This window comes from Caretta caretta, chromosome 17 (genome assembly GCF_965140235.1).
Source record: "Caretta caretta isolate rCarCar2 chromosome 17, rCarCar1.hap1, whole genome shotgun sequence".
NCBI classification, from domain to species: domain Eukaryota; kingdom Metazoa; phylum Chordata; order Testudines; family Cheloniidae; genus Caretta; species Caretta caretta.
Window position 1 is genome coordinate 1,006,934 of NC_134222.1, and position 22,746 is coordinate 1,029,679.

Here is a 22,746-nt window from a genome sequence, read left to right on the forward strand (position 1 = left end):
CCCCCTGACTCCAGGCACATCCTGGGGCACCAGTGAGGGTCCCTTGGGGCAGAGGTGCTGCTGGAAAGGGCAGCCCTCGGAGGCGAAGCCAGGGCTGTGGTGGGTGTTTCTGCTGCAGTCCAGCACTGGGTCTGGGGGAGACAGGCTCCCCCCGCAGGGAGAACAGCTCGGGGTGGATGATAGGCTCCCCCCCTGGGGAAAACCAGTACTGGGAGGGCTGACAGACTCCCCCAGCAGGGAGAACAAGGTGGGTGAGGGGGGATAATGGACAATTCACCACTGTGGAGCCGCTGTGGTGCAAGCAGAAATTCTGGACTGGCCGCAGGGCGCCGGGGCAGATGCTCTGCCCAGGGCTGTGCAGGAGGGCAGGCTGGCTGGGCACCATGGGCCCTTGCTGACCTCTTTGAAGTCAATGGCAAAAGTCCTTCTGGGTCTCTAGGGAGCCTTCTGCCCTGGTTGGGAAAGGGGGGCCAGGTTCCATTCCGCCCCCAAACTCGGCAGCTTTTCCCGGGTCTGGAGCTGCTGCCGGGCCCAGCTCGGGCTGCAGGCCCATGAGTCCCAATTCCCACCTCCGCTGGGAACAGAACAGACAGAGGCAGCCCAGAGGAGCATTTGGTAGGAAAAACTTATTAAGAAAACATCTTAACAAAGCGACACAACTCATGGCCATCACCCCTGAGGCCTGGCCAGGCCCTGTGGGCACCAGGTGAAGCAAAGGACAAGAGAGTCACAGGGGAGCCAAAGGACAGGGATGGAGCAAAGCCAGCACCCGGCCAGAGGGAGCAGCCAGCAGCCCTGGGGGAAGTGGGACCCCCAGATCTCAGACCAAAGGGGGAGCCCCGCCTCCGTCCCCCCACGGGACTCGCTCCCCCTCGCCCTTCCGGCCCATCCCCTGGGGGGTAGCGCAGAGTTTCTCCGCAGCTGGAAGTGCCCCGCGGCGGCAGCAGGAAATCAGGGGGAACCCGCCGCTCCCGGCCCCGATAGACTCACCCAGGCGTCCGGGCTCCAGGGCTCGCTGGCGCGCTCTCCCTCTGCGGCAGTCGGAGCTGGAGGGGAAGGGGCCGCCGGGGAGCCGTGCGCGGACCCGGAGCTGATACTTTCACCTTCCCAACGGGCCCCTCCCAGCCCAGCGCCCCGGGGCCACCCCCACCCGCCGGCGGACGAAGCGGTTAAATTCCCCGCGCCGGGCAGACGCGTAGGAAGCCGGATCCGGGCAGGCCGGTCCCGGAGACAAGCGGGGCTTTTCCTTCCCGCCGCAGGCAGGGGTCCCCGGGCCAGCTCCGTGGGGAGCCGTCCAGGGCCCCGCTCCTCCCCCTGCTGCCGGGGCCCGCTCGCCCGGCCCGGCCCGGCCCCGCCCGGGGAGCCGAGGGGAGGAGGCAGTCAGCTGCTGTCCCTTTAACAGGCGCTGGCGCGGAGCGGAGTTCAGGCCGGGGTCAGGGGGAGTTCGCAGCCCGGGCTTTACCTTTGCGCCGAGCCGTGCGCCGGCGGCACATGCTGCGCCCCGGAGCGGCCGCCGGGCCTGGCACGCAGGGCGCAGCGACCGCCGAGGGAGGCAGCGCCTTGGCAGCAGAGTCCGTAGAGCTGGCATGGGCCGGAGGCGCCGGCTGGCGGCGGGGAGCGCACGGCGGGGACCCAGGGGCTGAGGCTGCTGCTGCGGGGATATGAGAGTCCGCAGAGACCTCGGCTGGCTGGCGGAAGCGACGGAGCCCCCAGGTACGGCGGGACAGGACGGGGCGGGAGGGCGCCTGTGCCAGGGGCTTCTGCCCGCGCCCCTGGGAGCAGGGCGGGCTCCCGACGCCGGGCGGCCGCACACCTGGCCGGGGCCCCCCCCAGCCATCCTGGAATACAGCACAGAACCGGGGAAGGGGCTGCGCGGGGGCACGGCTGGGTCCCTCCCGGGACGCGAACGCAGAAAGCCGGGCAGGCGGCGCCCTGGGGGGTTGAGCCGCAGCCCGAGGCAGCGGGCGCTTTGCAGGAGGGCGAGCGCAGCCTTGGGGCCGGGGCCGCTCGCGGGGCGCCAGGCTCAGAGACCAGAGGAGGAAGGGGTCGGTCTCTGCTGGAGGGGGGGTGGCAGAACGGCCGGAGCTGCTGGAACTCCGGTGCGGGGGGCGCTCCCACCCCCACGGCTTGAAGTGGCTCCATCATACCCAGGGTTAGCGTTTGGTTCCCTGGCTCTCAGCACCCGCGCTAGACACGCTGTTCCAGCGCCCTGCAGGGGCCGCAGCCGGATCCCGGGATGGGAGATGTGAGGGCCAGGACCCGGGGAGCCAGCGCTAGGCCCCCTGCGTGTCTCTGCCCCCAGAGCCGGCAGGGGCTCCCAGGGGTCCTCGCCCCAGGTGGGCGCCAGGCCCTGCCCTCGGTGCTCGCGGCTCCCAGACAATCCCATGGACGGGAGTCCCGCTGGCGACTCCAACTCGGCTGGGTCTTCCCCAGGCGGGGCTGCAGGAAGGGACCGATCCCCGCGGGCAGAGTGCGGGTCCCGCCGGGGCTGAGTCGGGCCGGGGCTCCCTGCGGGCGGGGACTCGCCCCGAGGCAGGTCTCTCTCGTCCAGCCCCTTTTCCTCGCCCCCAGGCCCCGCTCCCGCCCCAGAGACAGAGGTGCTGGAACTAGGGCTGCTGGGGGAGCGGTTTCCATCCTGCTCAGGGTATAATGGCTCTCAGCGCCCCGTTCAACGTTGTTCCAGCGCCTCTGCCCAAAGATGCTGTAAAATGGCGAAGTTTGGCTGTCCCGGCGGGTCCCGGCTCCAGCCCGGCCCTTCCCCGCCCTCGGGCTCGCACTGCCCGAGTCCAGTTGGCCCTGGCGCACCCACAGCTCCGCCGCCTCGCTCTCCCCGCCACAGCAGCTGCGCCAGCCGGGGCCCAGCTCGCTGCGGCCCGGGCCCGGCCCAGCCCGGGTGTAGGGCCCCGGCCATCCCGCTCCCAGGCCAGCAGCGCCTTCCTCTGGCTCTCCGGAGTGCCCCCCGCGCAGCGCGGCCTGTCCCGGCCTGGGCCCGGGGAAAGGGGCCTCGCTCCCCTGGGGGCGCCTGTTCTCCCCAGCAAGCCAGCCCGAGCTGGGGCGCTTCGGGGAAGCCCGACCCGGCTCCTTCGCTGGGTTTTGGGCCTCCTGGTGCCAAAATCGCCGCTGGCGGCTCGAATTGGGGCGCACCAGGGAGGCGGGAGAAAGCGGGGCAGGAAGGCGAGGGGCTCCTGACCCCCCCAGCACCCCTGGCCCACGGGGCTGGCCCTGGAGGCCGGGCCCCGCTCGTCGGGTTTGGGGTCAGAACTGGAGCAGGTGTTCCCCCGGGCTGCGGGCGGGCGGGCGCTGGGAAGGGGCCGCTCCAGGTCAGCGGGTGCGTGTAAGGCAGGAAGGGGGCAGAGGGGGCCCGGCCGGGGAGCGGCAGGTGGCCTGGCCCCTCCGCCCCCCGCTCAGGTGGGGCTGGGGCTCGCAGGCGGCGCTGGCAGCGGCGGGAGTGATGTCACCTTCCCCCAGCGCCTGCAGGGGCTTCCCCCCTCCCCCGCCCGGCCGCGCAGAGAAGCCCCGATATAAGGGGTGGCACAAGGCAGCGCAGCAGCCAGTGCGCAGACGAGGCGGCGCAGCCCCGGCTCCCCGGCAGGACTCGCCCTCTCCTCCCCAGGTAGCGGCTGGGCCCGGGCCGCTCAGCAGCCCGGGGCTGGGGCTTCCCCTTCCCGCTGCGGCCGGGGGCGCGGCGCCCTCGCCCCGTCGAAGTGGCGCAGCTCCGGGCGCGCAACGGCCCCGGCCCGCAGCCCAAAGCCGAGACCCCCCAGCGCAGCAGCCGGCGGGAGCCCGCCAAGGGCGCGTCGGGCCGGGCGCTAGCAGGGGCGGCCGGCCGGCGGGGGGCCTGGCGCTGGGAGCCGGCCCCTCGCTGGGCCCTGGGGGCACGGGGCGCGTGGGGCCCGCGCTCCCCGCTGCCCAGCTCGGGGCTCCCCCGGGGGGCTGCGAAGCGGGCGCTGCGCGCCGGGGAGGGGGCGGCAGGTCGGACGGCGGCGCCCCGCTCCCTCCCCGGCAGCGCCCGCCGCAGCATTCCTCAGCCCTTGCGCAGCGGGCAGCGGGGCGGGGATGTTTTGCCTCCATTAGGCCGCGGCTGCGCTGCGCCGGGCCGGGCCGGGCCGGGCCGGCCGCCAGCCCCTCACCGTGTGTCTCTTGCAGGTGGCGGGGGCAGCCCCGCGCTGGAGGCCATGGAGGTGCCGAGCCACTCGAGGCAGCTGCTCCTGCAGCTCAACACGCAGCGGGCCAAGGGCTTCCTGTGCGACGTGATCATCGTGGTGCAGAACGCGCTGTTCCGCGCGCACAAGAACATCCTGGCGGCCAGCAGCGTCTACCTGAAGTCGCTGGTGGTGCACGACAACCTGCTCAACCTGGACCACGAGATGGTGAGCCCGGGCGTCTTCCGCCTGGTGCTGGACTTCATCTACACCGGCCGGCTGGGCGAGTGCGAGCCGGGCGAGCCGGGCCTGGGGGCCGTGCTGGCGGCCGCTAGCTACCTGCAGGTGCCGGCCCTGGTGGCTCTGTGCAAGAAGAAGCTGAAGCGGTCTGGCAAGTACTGTCACCTGCGAGGCAGCTACAGCCCCTACAGCAAGGTGGCCAGGGGGCTGCGGGCCGCCCCTGTCATCCAGGCCTGCTACGCGGGTGCCCCCCGGCCTGTGGACGTGCAGCCTGGCGAGCCCCTCAACCCACTCAGCACCCAGTGTGGGGAGCTCTACGCCTCCACCGCCCAGGGCCCCGCCCTGCACCAGCCGGGCCTGTGCCCACCCGAGAGGCACTGCTCTCCGCCCTGCGGCCTGGACCTCTCCAAAAAGAGCCCCACCAGCCCTTCCTCCCAGCTGCTGCCCACAGACAGACTCCACCCCGGGGACAGCAGGGAGCCCTTGCTGGCCCCCGGGCACGACAGCCCGCCGGGCAGCGCTTCTCTGCTGGCCAGCCACGGCTCCGCCTACAAAGACCCCCCCCAGGTGGGCGAAGGCGTGATCCACCCCGCAGAGCGCTTCCGTGGCAGCCCGCCCTGTGTCGAGCCCCCTGCCCGGGCCGAGGGCCACGACTTCCTGTACCGCTGGATGAAGCACGAGCGAATGGGCAGCTACCTGGAGGAGTGCGAGGCGGAGAAGGAGCCTGAGCGGGAGGAGAAGGCCGAGTCACCCCTGCAGTCCCGCTACCCCAGCATCGAGAGCAACGAGCTGGAGAACGACAACAGCACCAGCGAGGACACGGGCAGCAGCGAGGGCCCATCTCCCGGGGGCACCCTGGGCCCCTACTGCAACCACCTGGCCTACGAGCCCGAGAGCCTGGGGGACAACCTGTACGTGTGCATCCCCTGTGGCAAGGGCTTCCCCAGCTCGGAGCAGCTCAATGCCCACGTGGAGGCCCACACCGAGGAGGAGCTGTACCACAAGGCGGCCTCGGAGCAGGCCGGCCCCTTCCTGGACAAGGGCGGCCAGAGCCTGGGCGACATCATCCGGCCCTACCGCTGCTCCTCCTGCGACAAGGCCTACAAGGACCCGGCCACGCTGCGGCAGCACGAGAAGACGCACTGGCTCACGCGGCCCTACCCCTGCACCATCTGCGGCAAGAAGTTCACGCAGCGCGGCACCATGACCCGGCACATGCGCAGCCACCTGGGCCTCAAGCCCTTCGCCTGCGACGCCTGCGGCATGCGCTTCACCCGGCAGTACCGGCTCACCGAGCACATGCGCATCCACTCGGGCGAGAAGCCCTACGAGTGCCAGGTCTGCGGCGGCAAGTTCGCCCAGCAGCGCAACCTCATCAGCCACATGAAGATGCACGCGGCCGGGCCCGACGGCAAGTCCAAGCTGGACTTCCCTGAGAGCGTCTTCGCCATGGCACGGCTCACGGCCGACCAGCTGGGCCTCAAGCAGGAGAAGGCGGCGGAGCTGCTCTCGCACACCTCGCACTTCCTCAGCGACCCCAAGGGCCTGGAGAGCCTGTACCCGCTGGCCCGATTCACAGCCGAGCACCTGGGGCTGAGCCAGGAGAAGGCGGCCGAGATGCTGGGTCCAGGCCCCCTGCTGCACAGTGACCGGACCATAGAGCGCTATTCGCCCACCTAATGGGGCGGCCCAAGACCCACGGCAGCTAGAGCCAAAGAAGCCATGTGGCCACAGAGTCTCCCAGAGCCCGTGGTTCCCTCCCCAGATGGACTCTCAGTAGCATTTGGGGAGTGGGAACTTTTCCCTGAAAATGTGCAGTGATGGAGATCTGCCTCGCCCCGCCTCATGGGGACAGACCAGACCCACCAAAGAGCGGGGGGAGGCAAAGCCTCACACAGAGGGTCCCCCACGAGTGGCGCTGGGGGGAACATGCTGCAGGGTTGGGGCTGTGTTTACAGCTGGGCGATGGATTGGTGCAAAGAGTGGGGTGATGGGGTGGGATAGTGATCAACCCTACTTACTGGCCCACAACATCCATCCCTTCCTGCGTCCTGTGGTAGCAGCTCCCTGGAGGGCTGCCAGGAGCAGTGCCCAGATACGACGCAGCCGGTACCGTGCCCCTGCCTTACCTGGACAGCCACCAAGTGCCCAGCAGCGCCTGGTGCCTCCCTGCACAAGGACTTTTCCATTAAGGAAAATGTGAACCTGCCTCCTACCTCAGGAGCCAGTCGCTTCCCCCGCTGGGACGGGGCCATGGCTGTCCCCCCCACACCCTCCTTGCTGCAGACGGGCCCAGTACGAGCACAATAACCCAGCTCTGTGCCCACTGCATAAATCTTCCTGGCCTGCGCCTGCCCCCAGTCCTAGGGTGCCTCTGCTCAGGTCCCCTTGGAGCCCAGCTTCCCAGTGAGGCCAGGCCCGGAGGAGTCAGGGGCTCTGTGAGGGACACAGACATTTGCTGCAGCTCCGCTTTGCGCCTCAGTGAACAGCGGCTTCCGCAGCTGCCTTCAGCTGGGACCCCCCGGCTTTGCTCACCAGCCCGAACTCTGGCTCGAGATGCAAAGGCACACGGGCCCCTCAATCATCCAGGGCTGGCCCACTGGGCAGGGTCAGTGCCTGCTGCAGGGAAGGGAGCCTGTCTGGGGGCGGGGTTCAGGAAAGGATCTTACCCAGAGTGGCCTTGTCCCAGCAGCTGGGCGCTGCCCTCCTTGTGGAGCAGTGGCATTTCAGCGGGAGCTGCCCGTGAGTGCAGCTTTGTCCAGTGGCTGGATCCCTGCTGGGTGGAATGGGAGCAGCCGAAGGGTTTGATCTACCAAGGCCTCCGCAGGCATCTCTACGCTCTGGCCCCGCAAACCCTGCCCAGAGCCTGGGCCTGGCATGTGCCTCTTGCTGCAGAGCCCTGGTGGCTGGGGCAGCTCTTCTCCCAGCTCTGACTGCAGCGGGGCCTGGCTGGGGGATGGGGTGGGAGAATGACCCATCTCCCCCGCCCACCTCTGAGCCCTCCTAGCCCAAAGCTCCTGCTGCTGGGCCTGGCTCCCAAAGACCCTCCTGGGCCCCAACTAGCTGAGCAGAAACCAAAGCAACCACCGGAGGAGGAGACCCAGTCCCTGCACCCTCGCTGTACTCAGGGATGTCCCAGTGTCCTGCCTGACCCTGGCCAGGCCCAGCTGCCTCAGAGGAGAATTCCTGCCCTGGGCGATTCCAGAGTCCCCCCCCTTCCCCGGGCGCATGGATCTGGGGCCCGGTTGTCCATAGACTGAGCCCCTGGGATGCATCCCTCCCCCCCCACCCCCAGTCTCTACTCTCTGGGATCACAGGTGGGAACCATGATGCTGGGGGTGTGAATGCTGCTGTTTCTCTGGGGGTCTCTGCTAGGAGGTGGGCTGGAAGCATGAGGCCATGGGAGTAGTTTGTTAAAACCCTGCTTGGGCTTTCCCAGGGGTGGGCTCCTCTCCTCCCTTACTAGGCTGCAGGGGGAGAGCTGCCCCCTCCCAGGGCTGGTGCCCAGAGCATGCAGGCAGGGGAGTGACGCCAGGCTGTCAGTGTGGGGAAGGGGGCCAGGCTGCTCTCCCCTCACTGTGCTCCTTGTACCAAAGGGCTGTGACCCTGGGAAGACGACCCAACTCATCTCCCAGCAGCTCTGGTGGGAGGCCCCCTCTCCTCTGCTCCCTGGAGGCTCAGTCCGGGGCCAGGAGCTTGTGACAAAGACAAAATGGCTCAGTCTCCTGCCTTGCTGGGCACCCCTGGGCAGCAGGGCTCTGCCATGCCCCGGCCAGGGTGGTGCTGAGAGCTTTATGCTGAAGCCCATGGTGGGCAGTGTAGGGGCCAATGACACGGGGTGGTGGTGGGGGGAGCGGTTAGGTCTCTGCCCTGCTGGCCAATGGAGACAGGTGTTGCAGGGCTGCATGCAGGCGCCTCCCCCCGTCCCCCATGATAGCACCCTGAGCTTGACCCTCGGGCCGGGCCAGCTGCACTGAGGAGGCAGATCCTCCCCGCACTCCTGGGTTAATGGGGCACAAGATCCAGGTGCTCCCAAGCCCAGAGCCCTGCCTGGGGCCTTCCTTGCTCTGTCCAGGCAGAGCCACCAAAGCCGTAGGGGCTGGGGAGAGCCCTGCCGTGAGTGACCCAGGCCTGGGTCCCATCCCACCCCCGGGTCCCATCCCACTCCCGTCTGGCCTGCAGGATAATGTGAAGCTCTTTTCCCTGCCTTTGTCTTTTCTCCTTTGCACACGAGGCCGAGGGGGCCGCCCCACGGTGACTGCTCCTGGCCTCCAACCAACTGTGCCTTTAGCCTGACCGGCTGCTCCTCCAAGGGGGCTTGGGTGCAAATGCTCCCAGTGCCAAATGTCCGTGCCCCCAGCTCAGGGGCCTCTGGCTGGCAGTGACTCAGGGCACCGACCCTGCCTCCCCTTTCCAGCTGCACAGGAACTTGGGCACCAAACGGGCTCCCCAGGCAACTACAGGCTTGGCTAGGGCCAGGAATCCCAGGCCAGAGCCCAACACGGGCTGCCCTTAGCCTTGCAGCCATTAGGGACAACGCTGCAGAAGCTGCGACCAAAACGCAGGGGGAGGGGGCGTATCCAGTGCGTGGATCCAGGTCTCCCTGCCCCCTCCCGGTTTGTATATTCTTCTGATTTGTACACGGGCATTTTGTCCCGTCCTTTTCTATACTCAAAACCAAATGAGCAATAAAGTGACATTAAACCTGAGGTCCCGGCTCCTTCTTTTGGTCTGGATGGGCCCAGCCTCTGCCCTGGCAAACTCCGCTCCTTAGGGTCAGACATGGGAGTGGGCAGTCAGGTACTAGCCCAGCTTGGGGAGGGCAGAGGATGATGAGGGATGTGGCTCCAAAGCCCAGCTCTGGGGCTAGTGGCTTCTTTAAGGTGTGTGGCCTGGGGGAGAGGCTGTAATGCAGTTTTCCCCCTGACTCCAGGCACATCCTGGGGCACCAGTGAGGGTCCCTTGGGGCAGAGGTGCTGCTGGAAAGGGCAGCCCTCGGAGGCGAAGCCAGGGCTGTGGTGGGTGTTTCTGCTGCAGTCCAGCACTGGGTCTGGGGGAGACAGGCTCCCCCCGCAGGGAGAACAGCTCGGGGTGGATGATAGGCTCCCCCCCTGGGGAAAACCAGTACTGGGAGGGCTGACAGACTCCCCCAGCAGGGAGAACAAGGTGGGTGAGGGGGGATAATGGACAATTCACCACTGTGGAGCCGCTGTGGTGCAAGCAGAAATTCTGGACTGGCCGCAGGGCGCCGGGGCAGATGCTCTGCCCAGGGCTGTGCAGGAGGGCAGGCTGGCTGGGCACCATGGGCCCATGCTGACCTCTTTGAAGTCAATGGCAAAAGTCCTTCTGGGTCTCTAGGGAGCCTTCTGCCCTGGTTGGGAAAGGGGGGCCAGGTTCCATTCCGCCCCCAAACTCGGCAGCCTTTCCCGGGGCTGGAGCTGCTGCCGGGCCCAGCTCGGGCTGCAGGCCCATGAGTCCCAATTCCCACCTCCGCTGGGAACAGAACAGACAGAGGCAGCCCAGAGGAGCATTTGGTAGGAAAAACTTATTAAGAAAACATCTTAACAAAGCGACACAACTCATGGCCATCACCCCTGAGGCCTGGCCAGGCCCTGTGGGGCACCAGGTGAAGCAAAGGACAAGAGAGTCACAGGGGAGCCAAAGGGCAGGGATGGAGCAAAGCCAGCACCCGGCCAGAGGGAGCAGCCAGCAGCCCTGGGGGAAGCAGGAGCTCCCTCCGAACTGTCATTAGCGTGTCCTTGCACCAGGCTGCTCATTCACATGCCCACGGTGGATCATGCTGCCAGCACTCAACCCAGTCATGTCCCAGAGCAGTTCCTGCAGTCCGGGGTCACATCTCTGAGAAGCAGCAGTGGGTGCCAGCAGTGATCAGGGGAGATGATGGGGGCAAGTCCTTCCATCAATGGGGTGCAGGGGTGGGCATGGCGTGTCCGGGCTGGAGCTGACTGTCCCTTTCACTGAAAAGCTTTCCCGGGCTGTCGGCTGGCCAGTTCTCTCCTGACGCTGGCTCAGCAGGGGCTGTTCAATGGCAGAGTTCAGCAGGTCGTCAGAACAAACGTTTCCAACACAGCCCGGTTTGGGGAAAAGCAAATGGGCAAACGTCGCTTAGAGCGAAGCCCAGCCCGCCCAGCTCCTTGCACAGATCACACCAGCAGCATCCGCAGGCGGCTCCTTGGCTGGGTACGGTGAGTCCTAAGGTCCTGGGCTGGGTGTCCAGAAGCAGACAGCAGTGGCTCCAGCTTGAGTTCCTTTAGCGCCATGCGCTGGCCTGGAGACCTCCCCGGCAGCTGAAGCGGGGACGGTACCGGCCTTACTGCTCTGCGTGCCACAGACCTGCTCCGCAGCCCCACCTCGGTCCACGGGCTCGTCACCCAGCCAGGTGCCCAGGTGCCTCCTTCCGTCACCTAGCCACCCGCGGAGAGAGCTGTGACAGGAAGTCAGGGTCTGTAGTGAGATTGTGAGGCCCTTTGCAAAGCACCTGGCTAGCACTGGTTGGTGAGCACGCAGGACTCAGGCTACCCCAGCATCTGTAATCTGCACAGCAGGGCTGGGGGCTCAGCCCTGAGCCCCACCTCTGTGCCATACCAAGGTCCCAGGTGAGGCAGCCCCTGGGGAAGGGGTGGATGAGCTGCTGGTGGCGAGAGAACACCCCCCGCCCCCGGTCTGCCAGTGAAGCAGCTGCCTCCCTCTCTCCTAAGAGAGGCCTGAGAGAGCACTGTCCCCCTCCCCCATCAGGCTGAGCAGCCAGGAGCAGCCTCACTGGCAAAAACCAACAGCTGGCTTCGGTCCTGCTGCCTCCCTCTCCAGCCTCCATCCACTCCTCCCACAGGGCCCTTCGCACCCTGGGCTCCTGCAGAGATGCTGGCCCTGTGTGGGGAAGGCCTGGGAGTACAGCTAAGTCCCTAGAGAGGGCAACATTGCACCTTCCTTAAGGTGCTGGGTACCTGCCTGGCCACAGAGCTCCGGAGGCTGTTCTGCAGAGACCTGGCCTAGCTGCGGGAGCTTGGAGGTGACTACAGCTCCCTCAGCCTCTGCCCCCTGGGCTGCCCCACTAGGGCTCGGTCTCAGACTAGGAGGGCTGGCTCCATGGAGGAGACAGAGCTCAGCCACAGCTGCGTGGGCCTCTCTGGTCTGCACTTGCCCAGCAGCACCAGAAACCGGCACCAGTGCCAGGTACTGTGGGACCCTTTCCACTCTGGAGAGGATGCTGTCTGACAAGGCTCAATGAGGCAGATGACAGGGCAATGGGGTCAGCTCAAGGGCTCCCCTCCATGCTGAAGGAGCAATTAGGCCGCGCAAAGCTGCTCAAGCAGCAACCATTGGCAGTTCAGTGTCAGGGTCTTAACTGTTGCCCAGCCCAGCTGCTTCTGCCCTCTGGCCACAGGAATAATTCACCTTCTCCTGGGTCTCTCTGGCCCCGTATGACAGCCCCTGGGAAAGTGAGCATCCGAGAGCTCCCTCAGGACCCCAAAGCATGGCCTGTTGTGATCTCAGGGTGACTCAATGGAGAGTTTTATTGTAATGTCAAAGCCTTAAGGGCAGGTTACAAGCATGACAAGAGGCAGGGAGTGTGTGGGGCAGGATCTAAGGGTGTGTATCTGGTATGGGGGAGCAGAGCAGGGGGCTCAGGAGGTATATGAGGCAGAGGGTGTGTGGGGCAGGGGGCAGAGCAAGGGGCTCAGGAGGTATATGGGGCAGAGGGTGTGTGGGGCAGAGCAGGGGGCTCAGGAGGTATATGGGGCAGAAGGTGTGTGGGGCAGAGCAGGGGGCTCAGGAGGTATATGAGGCAGAGGGTGTGTGGGGCAGGGGGCAGAGCAAGGGGCTCAGGAGGTATATGGGGCAGAGGGTATGTGGGGCAGGGGGCAGAGCAAGGGGCTCAGGAGGTATATGGAGTAGAAGGTGTGTGGGGCAGAGCAGGGGGCTCAGGAGGTATATGAGGCAGAGGGTGTGTGGGGCAGGAGGCAGAGCAAGGGGCTCAGGAGGTATATGGGGCAGAGGGTGTGTGGGGCAGGGGGCAGAGCAAGGGGCTCAGGAGGTATATGGGGCAGAAGGTGTGTGGGGCAGAGCAGGGGGCTCAGGAGGTATATGAGGCAGAGGGTGTGTGGGGCAGGGGGCAGAGCAAGGGGCTCAGGAGGTATATGGGGCAGAGGGTGTGTGGGGCAGAGCAGGGGGCTCAGGAGGTATATGGGGCAGAAGGTGTGTGGGGCAGAGCAGGGGGCTCAGGAGGTATATGAGGCAGAGGGTGTGTGGGGCAGGGGGCAGAGCAAGGGGCTCAGGAGGTATATGGGGCAGAGGGTATGTGGGGCAGGGGGCAGAGCAAGGGGCTCAGGAGGTATATGGAGTAGAAGGTGTGTGGGGCAGAGCAGGGGGCTCAGGAGGTATATGAGGCAGAGGGTGTGTGGGGCAGGAGGCAGAGCAAGGGGCTCAGGAGGTATATGGGGCAGAGGGTGTGTGGGGCAGGGGGCAGAGCAAGGGGCTCAGGAGGTATATGGGGCAGAAGGTGTGTGGGGCAGAGCAGGGGGCTCAGGAGGTATATGAGGCAGAGGGTGTGTGGGGCAGGGGGCAGAGCAAGGGGCTCAGGAGGTATATGGGGCAGAGGGTATGTGGGGCAGGGGGCAGAGCAAGGGGCTCAGGAGGTATATGGGGCAGAGGGTGTGTGGGGCAGGGGGCAGAGCAAGGGGCTCAGGAGGTATATGGGGCAGAGGGTATGTGGGGCAGGGGGCAGAGCAAGGGGCTCAGGAGGTATATGGGGCAGAAGGTGTGTGGGGCAGAGCAGGGGGCTCAGGAATAGATGGGGCAGAAGGTGTGTGGGGCAGAGCAGGGGGCTCAGGAGTAGATGGGGCAGAGGGACAGAAGCAAGCATGGAACAATGCTGCCTGGGTATTTAATGCTTTTCCTTCGCGTGAAAGTAGCGCTGGAACCTGAGCAATAGGCCACCCCAAAGCTTGAGGTGATGTTCTCAGAGCAGAACCTGCTGCTCCCGCTGGAGAGGGGACCAGAGCATCTTCAGAAGGGGAAAAGGAGCCAATATACATTACATCCAGCCAGGCTCCGCTGTTGGGAAGTGACGGGGCTGATGTGCTGGCCCAGCTGCAGCAGTGGTCAAATCAGGGGCACTAACATGAGCTGCCACAGAAGTGGACAGATGAAGGAATTGAGACAGGCGGAGAGGAGCAGCCAAGGTGTGAGCGAAATGGCCAGAGAGAGCAGGACAGACCCTGACCTCCACATTCACAGTGTCTCAGGGGGCGCAGCCAGGGCTCCAGCAGGAACACAAGCCCCTCTGGAAACTGCTGGCAGGAATTGCCACAATGCCAGGTCCCTCCCCCTTTCCGTAGCCAGTTAACAGACAGGAGGTTCCCATTCCCCAGGCTCTCTGGCCCATTCAGAGCACAAGTCCAAGGAGAACACTGACCTCCAACTGGAGCTCTCTCCAATCAAGGACGCTGACGAGCAAGAGGCTGAGACTGGCAATGGGGCTAGCCCAAAGTTTCCCCAGGGACCAGTGCCCTCCTGCTCTGCCGCCCCACTCTTCCCAAAGACCATGGCAACCCGCAGAGTCCTAGCCTCCACATGACCCATCCACAGCAGTGACCTTCCCTTTGCAGCACGGCCATTCGCGGGTGGGTTTGAAGATGGGGAGTTTATTGTTCATTGATGGGTCGGGAGGCAGTGGTGGTGGCGCAGGGCTGCCTCAAAAGCCATTCTCCCACCAGCAACATGCCGCGTCACTCACGCGGGGACATCTCCTCCTCAGTCACACCTGCTCAGCCCTCCTGGGCCCACTTCAGGAAGGTGGGAATGTCTCGCACGGGCACGTTCCGGGTCAGTGCCTTGACACGCAGGTTCCGATCATCTGTGAGCAGCACCACCTCTCTGAGCAGACGGATTGGATCATCTGAAACAATCAGCAGAGAGGACGTGTGCTTAGGGTAGCTCCTGTCCGGAGGGGGGAGATAACCAGGCCCTGCCAGCCACCTGAACTCTGTTGTCAGCAGATGTGGGCCGTGTAGCCACCCGGCTCTGCTCCACCTAATGCTGCCCTCAGCTCCTCCCACAGCTGCCCTGGCCTGCTCTTTACTTCTTTCTGCTCGGGCTGCTTCTCCCACTCAACTTGGTTCCTTCCTTCATGCTGCCCATATGCCTGGCCCAGGGCTTCCTTAAGCCCTGCCAGCTGCAGACACATGCTCTGCCCTGGGCACAGTCCCTGTGGTGCTGTTTGGTATCTGGGGAGCATATTCTACCTGGGGTATGAAGCATTATGTACTGAAGGCAAACAGCAAGGTGTCCCCATGCCTTGCAGGTGCCCTGGACAGGGCATGACCCTTCCTGACCCCTGTGGGGTGTGGTTCAGCTGTCCAGCTCATGAGCAGATCATTTCTGATGGAGCCTCATGACTTCTGCATACTGACCCCTGAAGCCAATCAGAGACAGCCCTAGGGCAAGGCACAGAAGGCATGCTGGTCCCTATCCCAGATTAGATCTGACCCCTGTATGTATCCCCCCAGCATGCACATCCGTCCCACACACACCCTGGAGAGGGCCCTGCTCTGCCCCAGGCTGGGGTTGTGTGTAAAGCAGAAAGCACAGAGCAGGCAGGAATACGGCCTTTGATGTATGTTCCAGCAGGACGCTGGTGGTCGTTGTAAGGTCTTTAAAACCAAACCTTATTCTGAGAGCCATTTTGCCTTTGAAGAGCCACAAGCATTAGGGCTTTGCTGGGTTAGACAGAAAGAGCTGAGCCCTGAGAAATAACTGAAATGGTCTCGCCCACCAGACAGATGAACTGCCCTGCACACATCATGCTGGACTGGGGCTGTGGGAGCTCTGCTTACATGACCGTGGAGCAGGAGAAGTGAACAGGGTGCATGTGAGCAGCTGGATCCTGTGACCAGAGCACCGCTCCTATGAGCACTGGAAACACAGTACCTCCAAACCAGGGCTTGGAGGGGAAAAAAAAGAGTCCATGGAAGCCCACCATGGGCCCAGGATCTGCTGCACTGGGAGGGGCAGGCCCAAGGGAGGGTGTCTAGGGACCTGCTGTGTTGTAAGGGGTGGGCCCATGGGAGGGTTCCTGGGACCTGATGAGTTGGTGAGGGGGCAGACTCATAGGAGGGTGTCCTGGGACCTGATGCATTCGGGAGGTGTGGGGGAAGAGGCTCATAGGAGGGTGTCCTGGGACCTGATGCGTTGGGGGAGGGAGGGCCCCAGGGATCCGTTGGCAGCAGGATCAGGAGGTTTTGTACGGACACTGAGAAATGTGTAACAATAAACATCCTCTGTTCTGAGCCTGGTGACGTGGCTCCTTGTTACAAACCAGAGGCTGTCAGCTTGTCAGGCCCCATCCACCATAATCCACATGATTTTAAAATTCAGTATCACTTACGCATAAACATTTGGTGACGGTTTCTCTGTGAATCTGACAAGTTAAGCTGCTAAGAATTTGCACTGACAAATGTGCGTTGATTTCTTGGGCAGCTGCTGATGTAATTCCCATCCCAGCAGCCCCTGCAAGCAGCTCCGGGATTGTCTGATTTTAAAACATGGTGCCAGACGCCAAGTGGGCAAACGGAGGGGAGGGCATTGCTGTGCCAAGGGAAGAGCCCCACCTGACTAGGGCAGGGACAGCCCTGGGATACGCACCAGGTGCCACTTCCTAGGGAATAGCTACCCTAGCAATGCGGCGGTAGCACTTGTGTGTAGACACTAACCCCGGAGATGGAAGGGGTTCTTCCATCACTGCAGACACTCCACCTCTCCGATAGGCGGTAGCGAGGCTGATAGAAGAATTCTTCTGTTAACCCAGTGCTGTGTACATGGGGCTTAGGTCAGCTTAATTATATTGCACAGGGAGTGAAATTTTCCCCAGCCCTTAGCGATGTAGTTAAGCCAACCTACCGTAGTGTGGAGCAGCCCTTAGACTGTCAGCTGGCCAAAGCAGAGGCCGTGTTTGATCAGCACCAGCACATGGCACCCTGATCCTGCGCAAGGCCTCTGGCAATAGACTAAACAATGAGCAGAATACTACTCCCAGGAGGATGGAGGACAGGCTGCTCCTGTGGCATTAAGGCTCCAGGTTTGGGCATGTGCCAAGGGACACTGGACTTTTGTACAGAGGGTGCACACAGCACCATGTGAGGGGAGGGGAAGCCAGAAGGACCGGACGGATAAACTCTCTGCCTTCTTGGGTGCCCGGCACAGTCCGTGCCTGGCATGTGGGGCCCAGGTCTCTCTCTCAGCTGTCTGGGCACAGCGTGTGAGTGGCCCTGACCCTGTGCTTTCACCTTTGTTGGCGGGCATGAAGTCCTTGGCCTTGTCATTGCAGTAATGGAGACAGCAGGACAGAATCAGGTCGTCGTTGTTGCCCTGGAAAGAAGGACATGACTCATGTCAGGAAAGAGAACTACTGAACTATGATCCCCACTGCTGGGCAGCTCCAAGCACATCCAGCTTGTGGTGGGGAGCGGCCTTCCTCTCCCACCAGCATGGCTGGAGATGTGAAGACCCAGCGAAAAGAGGGTTCCTCCCCCTATGCTCCTGGGTGAGGGAGAGCTGCCCTCCAGCCCTGGGATGCACTCTGCCCACATGCATGGAAGAGCTGCCCAGCTCCAGCACCCCATCACCACTGCAGACACAGGACTGCCCATGCTGCAAGCTTCCTCCGAGCAGTGTCCTCCTTGGGCCGTGCCTCCCTTTACCTGCTGGCCGGTGGTGTCTTCGCTGCGGAAGGAGATGGACTCGAGCTCGTTGCCTCGGCTAGTCAGAGCCCTCATGCAGTTGTCGCGATTCTCAAAGCGCTCCTCCAGGAACTCAATGGATCTCCTGGCTTTCTCCTGCAGCAGGCGGGCATGGCTCCCGGCCCGATGCTCCAGCTCTGGGCCCTTGGCCAGGCCATCCAGCTCATTGATCACTTGGAAACAAAAGGGAAGAGGAAGCTGGGTTAGGATGCAGCAGGATGCTCTTGGGAACTGCAGCCAAAGCCTGGCACAGACCTGCCAAAGGGCCTTATGGATAGGGCACTGGACTGAGACTCAGGAGATGCAGGTTCAATTCCTGGCTCTGCCACAGACTCTGCAAGTGACCCTGGGAAAGTCACTTAATCCCTGGGCCTCAATTGCCCACCCATAAAATGGGGAGAATGCTTTTGCTTTTCTCTCCCCCTGGCTCTGTCTTGCCTATTTGGACTATACGATTTTCAGGGCAGGGGCACAGCACCCTGCACAATGAGGCTGGACCCTGGGGCTTCTCCAGGCACTACTGTCACCCACTCACGATGGGCCAGATGTTTTACTCAGAGCTCACTGAACTGTCCCACGGCTGAGGGATGGGAGGGGAGAGAGTCTGTGGGGAGGCCAGACCCTGGGCAGGGCAGGCTGGAGGACGATGCTGAGCCATCCAGTCCCATCTCCACCTCCTGGCTACAGCAGCTAATCACTGATGGTGCTGAGGAATGCACCTGGCTAAGTGCTGCACATGTGGGCAGTGCGCATCCTGCAGCGCCTTCACTGAAGCCTGCAGAACTCCTGGCCCTGCTGTCTCCCCTGCAACAAGCCCCATGGCAGCCACTGTCTCCGGCTCAGGGTGGGAGGTGAGATTGCCAATTGGCTCTGGTCCCCTAGGCGGGACGACGCACACAGCCCCAGAGTGCCAAGTGGGGTGTGGAATCCCCAACCCCCTGCAGGGCTGGTTGGAGTAGGGAGAAGCGAGACCCCTCCTGCCCAGCCTGTGGGACAGAGGCTCCTCTCTGCTGCCCTGTGACTGACACAGGGAGGCAGACACCATGTGGCCCTCCTGACACGCAAAGCCTCACCCCAGATCAGGCTGACTCCCAGGCCTGCTGTTCATTTTGCCTGGCTGAGGATTAAGTCCTAGAGCCTTCTGTACTGGTGCCAAGGGACAGGAAAACCTCAGCCTCTCTAGCACCTGAGGGCAGAGCGGGGGCTTCTCTTGCCAGCACGAGAGACCGCAGCAATGCCCACAGGGGCTGTCGGACAGAAAGTGCTGGGAGACCCTGGCCCACTGCTTCTCCCGATAAGAGACACCCCAGGAGGCACTTCCATCCGGCAGAAACAGCCCGTGTGTAAGAGAGAGTGGGCATGGGCAAGTGGGTGATCACTCTCTGTGCACACGTGTGAGCGGCCCTGTGCACGGGAGGGAGTGAGTGAGCCTCCGGGCGCAGTCTGGCTTTCAGACATGGCTTAATTTCTGAAGATTCTTTCCAAGCTCCAAGCCAAAGCCCTGAGATCAAGTGGGAAATATGCATTCCTTGGGGGCTTGGGGAGAGCGTTCGGGGTCTGAGGCCTCTCCCCAGTGCTGTGAATCACTGCACAGGGAGCCTGTGTGATCCCTCTGTTCTAGAGGGAGGCTGGCACTCATTGTCTGGGTATTCAGATGAAAGCTCCATAGAACTGCTTCGCTCCTCACTCATTCCTGACTCCAGAGATCCACTGTTGCCATTTCCACACACTGCACGGCTGGATTCGGAGGGGGGTGGGGGCGAGGGAAGTGGTGCAAAAACGGAACATCAAACAGGAAAAGCTGGTATTCCATCCCAAAATCCGCTTTCCTGCTTCCAAACCAAACAGGCTTCAAAGGGGAGGCTTGTTTGTGCTTCTGCACCAGGCCTGTCTTCTCTATGGCAGGTCAGGCTCAAGGAGCAAGGAGCAGGTTAAAGAGCAAGAGAAACAAAGCAAATGGAAAGCTGCACACTTAACCCCTTGCTGCATCCCGGGGGCGCAGGGTTCTGTGCAGCCTGCAATCCGAGAACGGGACACTGTGCTGAGCACCTCTGCTGTTAGGGGAATGCTGTGCTTCCCGCTCCCGCACCTGGGGGCCAGCTCAGCTCCCTCAGCCAAGGGTTCACACTGACCCCAGGGGACAGATTTTATAATTAATTCACAGGGCTTTGTGTGTGTGGGAGAAACCAACCTATGTCCAGCACAGCCACAGACGTTGCTGCTTCAGCATGCTTTACTAACAGCCAGCAAGGAGATCTGACAGCCTTGTGAGGTGACGCCCCATCAGCCCCACTAACATGGGGGAAATTGAGGCACAAATGGGAAAGTGGTGTCAGAGCCAGGATTAGAATCCAGAAGCTCAGGCTACGCTGTTTTCTCGTGGCTGCAGGCAGCTGGAGTCAAGTAGCACACACACCGTCCTAGCTCCCCAGTGACTGACTGGGCTGTGGTTGTGGGGTGGGGACACCACGTTTCTAGCCCTCTGGTTGGGGCTTGGGGTTACCCAGCTTCAATCAAACCACACGAGAGCTGAAGGGAGGATGCCAACATTCTCAGATGCTGTTAGCGTGGGTTGCATAACCCCCCAGGGCTCTGTAAGCTTTCTTCCCTTTGCTTCCAAAGCCCTGGAGCTGGAATGCTGAGCAGCTGTGCACCCTAGGGTTCCCATGCTGAGCTGGGCAGCCAGGTGATGGCTCCCCCTCTACCATAACCAGGAATCCCCCCAGGACAGGAATTCCCGCTCTGCTGCCTGGTGCTGACCATGGCCCTCCATGGAAGAGCCGAGTGGGCAGGAGGGTAGAGCATCTTCCAGGTGACAGAGCTCGAGCTATGGAATTCCTTCTGGTGCCCACGAGTCCCTGAATCTCACTACTGCCCCGAACCCTGCAGGGACACCTGCCCCGCAAACACAACGCAGAGAGAAGAATGCCCCTCCCAGCCCTCGTGGCAACAATCCTCCATTCCCAAGTGCACTATGCCAAAGCGTTTCACACAGGTATGCTTGTCCCACTGCCCACATGCTACATGTAGTCCTGCTCACTCAGATTGGGACAGACCTACGACCACTGACCCCAGCCAAGAGAAGCCAGGGCCCCAAGGTTGGGAACTGAGGCAGGGACAGCAGCACTCTGGGGCACTGGGCCTGGAGATGCTTAGCTCTGGTCCTGCTTCTGCGTCCCTCCAGGAATTCTCTGGGCGGCAGACTAGTGCTGACTGGGGCTCGGGCTCCAGTTACACAGCCCTAAAGCGAGCCGGGCCAGAAGGACGATACCTCGAACCCAGGGAGTGATCGGATAATCAGAGCTAAGGCAGCTAACCAAACCTTCCCACAGCCCTGGGAGACCACCCAGCAGCACAGCCGTTATCTGCCAGGGCGAGTGTTTACCAATAACGGGAACCAGCTTGGGTTTTACTGCAAGCTTTATAAGGAGAAAAAGAAGGGCTGGGCTTCGCTAGGACACAGGCTGGCCATTTATTCCGGCTGCCTAAGCCCCAGATCAGCCAGGCTAAGCTGTCTGCTTGGATTGTTTAACAATTCCCCCACCCTGTTCCTTTCAAAATTCCCTTGAAATCCCGCTTAACACCCTCCCGCCTCCCACAGACCTGGTGCCCTGGCATCCCACAGGCCCCTGGGGAAGGGGGATCCAACCAATGGAGCAGACTGGGGGCAGAGCCATGGCAGAAAGGGAACAACCAGAAGAGTGTCTGCAAGAGACCTGCCAAAGGGCACGTGTGGGGAGAGTGCCCGCCTGCCCAGGCACATGGCTCCAATAGATGAACCCTGGCCCACCCCAGCCTGCCCAGCACCAATGGCAAGAACTCACATGAGGTCATCTGCTGGCTCATGAACACAGTGATCCATTACGCGGCCCATCACTAACCAAGGCACCGCACAGACAGCAACAGACCACACAAGTAACTAGGGGCCGTGCGGGATGGAGGGGGGTCAGCCTGCCGAGGGCTCCACATGGGAGACTGGGACCTGCCCAGCTGGAAGGGCAGCACCCACTGCAGGCAGCTGCAAGGGGGGAAGGGAACATGCACCTCGCTCTGGCCTTACTCACCGATCAGGGGCACCACCAGGATGAACTTCCGCCACTCCAGCAGCCTCTTCAGGCTGTTCAGGTGGTCGATGAAGCCGTTGGTGTCTGGTACTAGGAAGACAGGTCTGATCTCCAGCTCCATCTGTCGCATCTGGCTCTGATCCTTCAGCACAGCCTGTAAGAGCCCAGAGAAAAGGTGAGCAGGGGGCCTGGCCACAGCAAGCCCCCGATCTGGCGCATACCCCAGGCTCCGATTCTGGACACCCTGGTCAGAGCCTCCAAACACCTGGGCCAGAGAGAGCTAATGGGACTTACAGCAGGGAGCTGTGTCCCACCCCCCAGCACCTCAAGGCCTTTGCCTCCCTGGGCATTCAGCAATGCACTACAGGGGCACTCACCTCCACAGGGCCGTGTGCAGAGCACTTCTCAAGGTAAATCGGGCTGAGCTGCAGCACACTCTGCAGCGGTTTTACTGATGACACTCAGACTTGGGCTATAGTAACTATGCCTGGGAGGGGTGAGATTTCTTACCAGCAGTTACACTGGGACAATCCCGTGTCTGGACACAGTTACACTGGTATAAAGGTGCCTTCTGCTGGTGTGGTTTATTCCTGTTCCTGGACAGGAACAGCTCCACCGGTATGAGCACTTTTAAACCATACACTGCAGCCACACAGAGCGGTTGTGTGGTTCCCAGTTAGTTCAGAGCCCACTAAGATGTAGCTGGTGCTCCAGTGGGCAGGGCTCTTGCAGGGAACGCAGGTGGACGTGGGGCCTAGGGAGGGCTTTGACGTGCTAGGGGTAGGCTAGCTCCTCTGGCTGACGGTGTGGGAGAAGGGCAGTGAGAAAGCCACATTCAGAATTCAGACTAGTGGCAAGGGACTGCAGGGAGAGAGGCTCCCAGGCAGTGGCTGGCACCATGCCATTCTGCATGCTGTGTAGAACATGCCCCCTTTGGCAAGGGCAGCCCCCACTCTCCCTCACTTGGGAGCAGAGGGGTTAAGTGAAGGTGACAGGTCAGGCCCCACTGGATAGCAGGTTTCAGGGTTACTGTGAGAGGCTGTCTGAACAAACAGCTCACTCCCCATATGAGACCCTGTGTGCGTATGCACATGGGTGATACCTGGCCTGAGACCCTGTGTAGGACCCCGTGTACACGCCCAGTGTGCAGGTGACCCCGTCTGCGTGCCCCCTTGCATGTGGCATTTGCTGTCCCAGCTCTCACAGACTGTACCCATCAGACTCCTGGCAGCTGCGAGCAGTGCCTGTGCTGGTCGTCACGTCCCACTCCGCTCTCCGGGCCGCCCGGTGAGAGAAGGACACAGGATGCGCAGGGAGTGAAAGAGCGAGGTCGTGGGGAGTGTGCCAAGTCCCCTTGCAGCTCCAGGACGCTCAGGGAGCCAGAGGGAAATTCGCCTTTGCAGAGTTCAGAGGCCGGCAGCGAGATTTATTTTTGTTTGTGTGAGTAAAAGGCTGCAGAAGCCTCTGGCCAAGGGGACATGGGGGGAGTGGCCTGTGATTCATACAGCCTCTCGCTGGCCTTGTGCCAGAGACGGAAGAGAG

General features: G+C 62.7%; 2 protein-coding genes across 5 annotated transcripts in view; one reads left to right on the forward strand and one right to left on the reverse strand.

Annotated features, from left to right (window-relative positions):
- The first annotated feature begins 1,512 nt into the window (after positions 1 to 1,512).
- On the forward strand, positions 1,513 to 9,091 carry LOC142068358 (hypermethylated in cancer 1 protein-like). Of its 2 annotated transcripts, none has more exons than XM_075120738.1 (2): positions 1,513 to 1,713; positions 4,147 to 9,091. In XM_075120738.1, the coding sequence occupies exons 1-2, from the start codon at positions 1,662 to 1,664 to the stop codon at positions 6,060 to 6,062; spliced, it is 1,968 nt and encodes a 655-aa protein (XP_074976839.1). In that variant the 5' UTR covers positions 1,513 to 1,661; the 3' UTR covers positions 6,063 to 9,091. The 2 variants fall into 2 exon arrangements, with proteins under 2 accessions (XP_074976839.1, XP_074976840.1); XM_075120739.1 differs by lacking the exon at positions 1,513 to 1,713 and adding an exon at positions 3,302 to 3,613.
- Positions 9,092 to 9,912: 821 nt separating this feature from the next.
- The window catches only part of SMG6 (SMG6 nonsense mediated mRNA decay factor), a 167,180-nt gene continuing 154,346 nt past the window's right edge, over positions 9,913 to 22,746 (reverse strand). For all 3 annotated transcript variants that reach the window (XM_048824299.2, XM_048824297.2, XM_048824298.2), the window contains exons 16-19: positions 21,205 to 21,358; positions 17,102 to 17,313; positions 16,688 to 16,769; positions 9,913 to 14,301 (exon numbers count right to left, since the gene is read on the reverse strand). In XM_048824299.2, the coding sequence (XP_048680256.1) occupies positions 14,171 to 14,301; positions 16,688 to 16,769; positions 17,102 to 17,313; positions 21,205 to 21,358 (579 nt within the window). In that variant the 3' untranslated portion in view covers positions 9,913 to 14,170. The remainder of the gene's footprint in view (positions 14,302 to 16,687; positions 16,770 to 17,101; positions 17,314 to 21,204; positions 21,359 to 22,746) is intronic.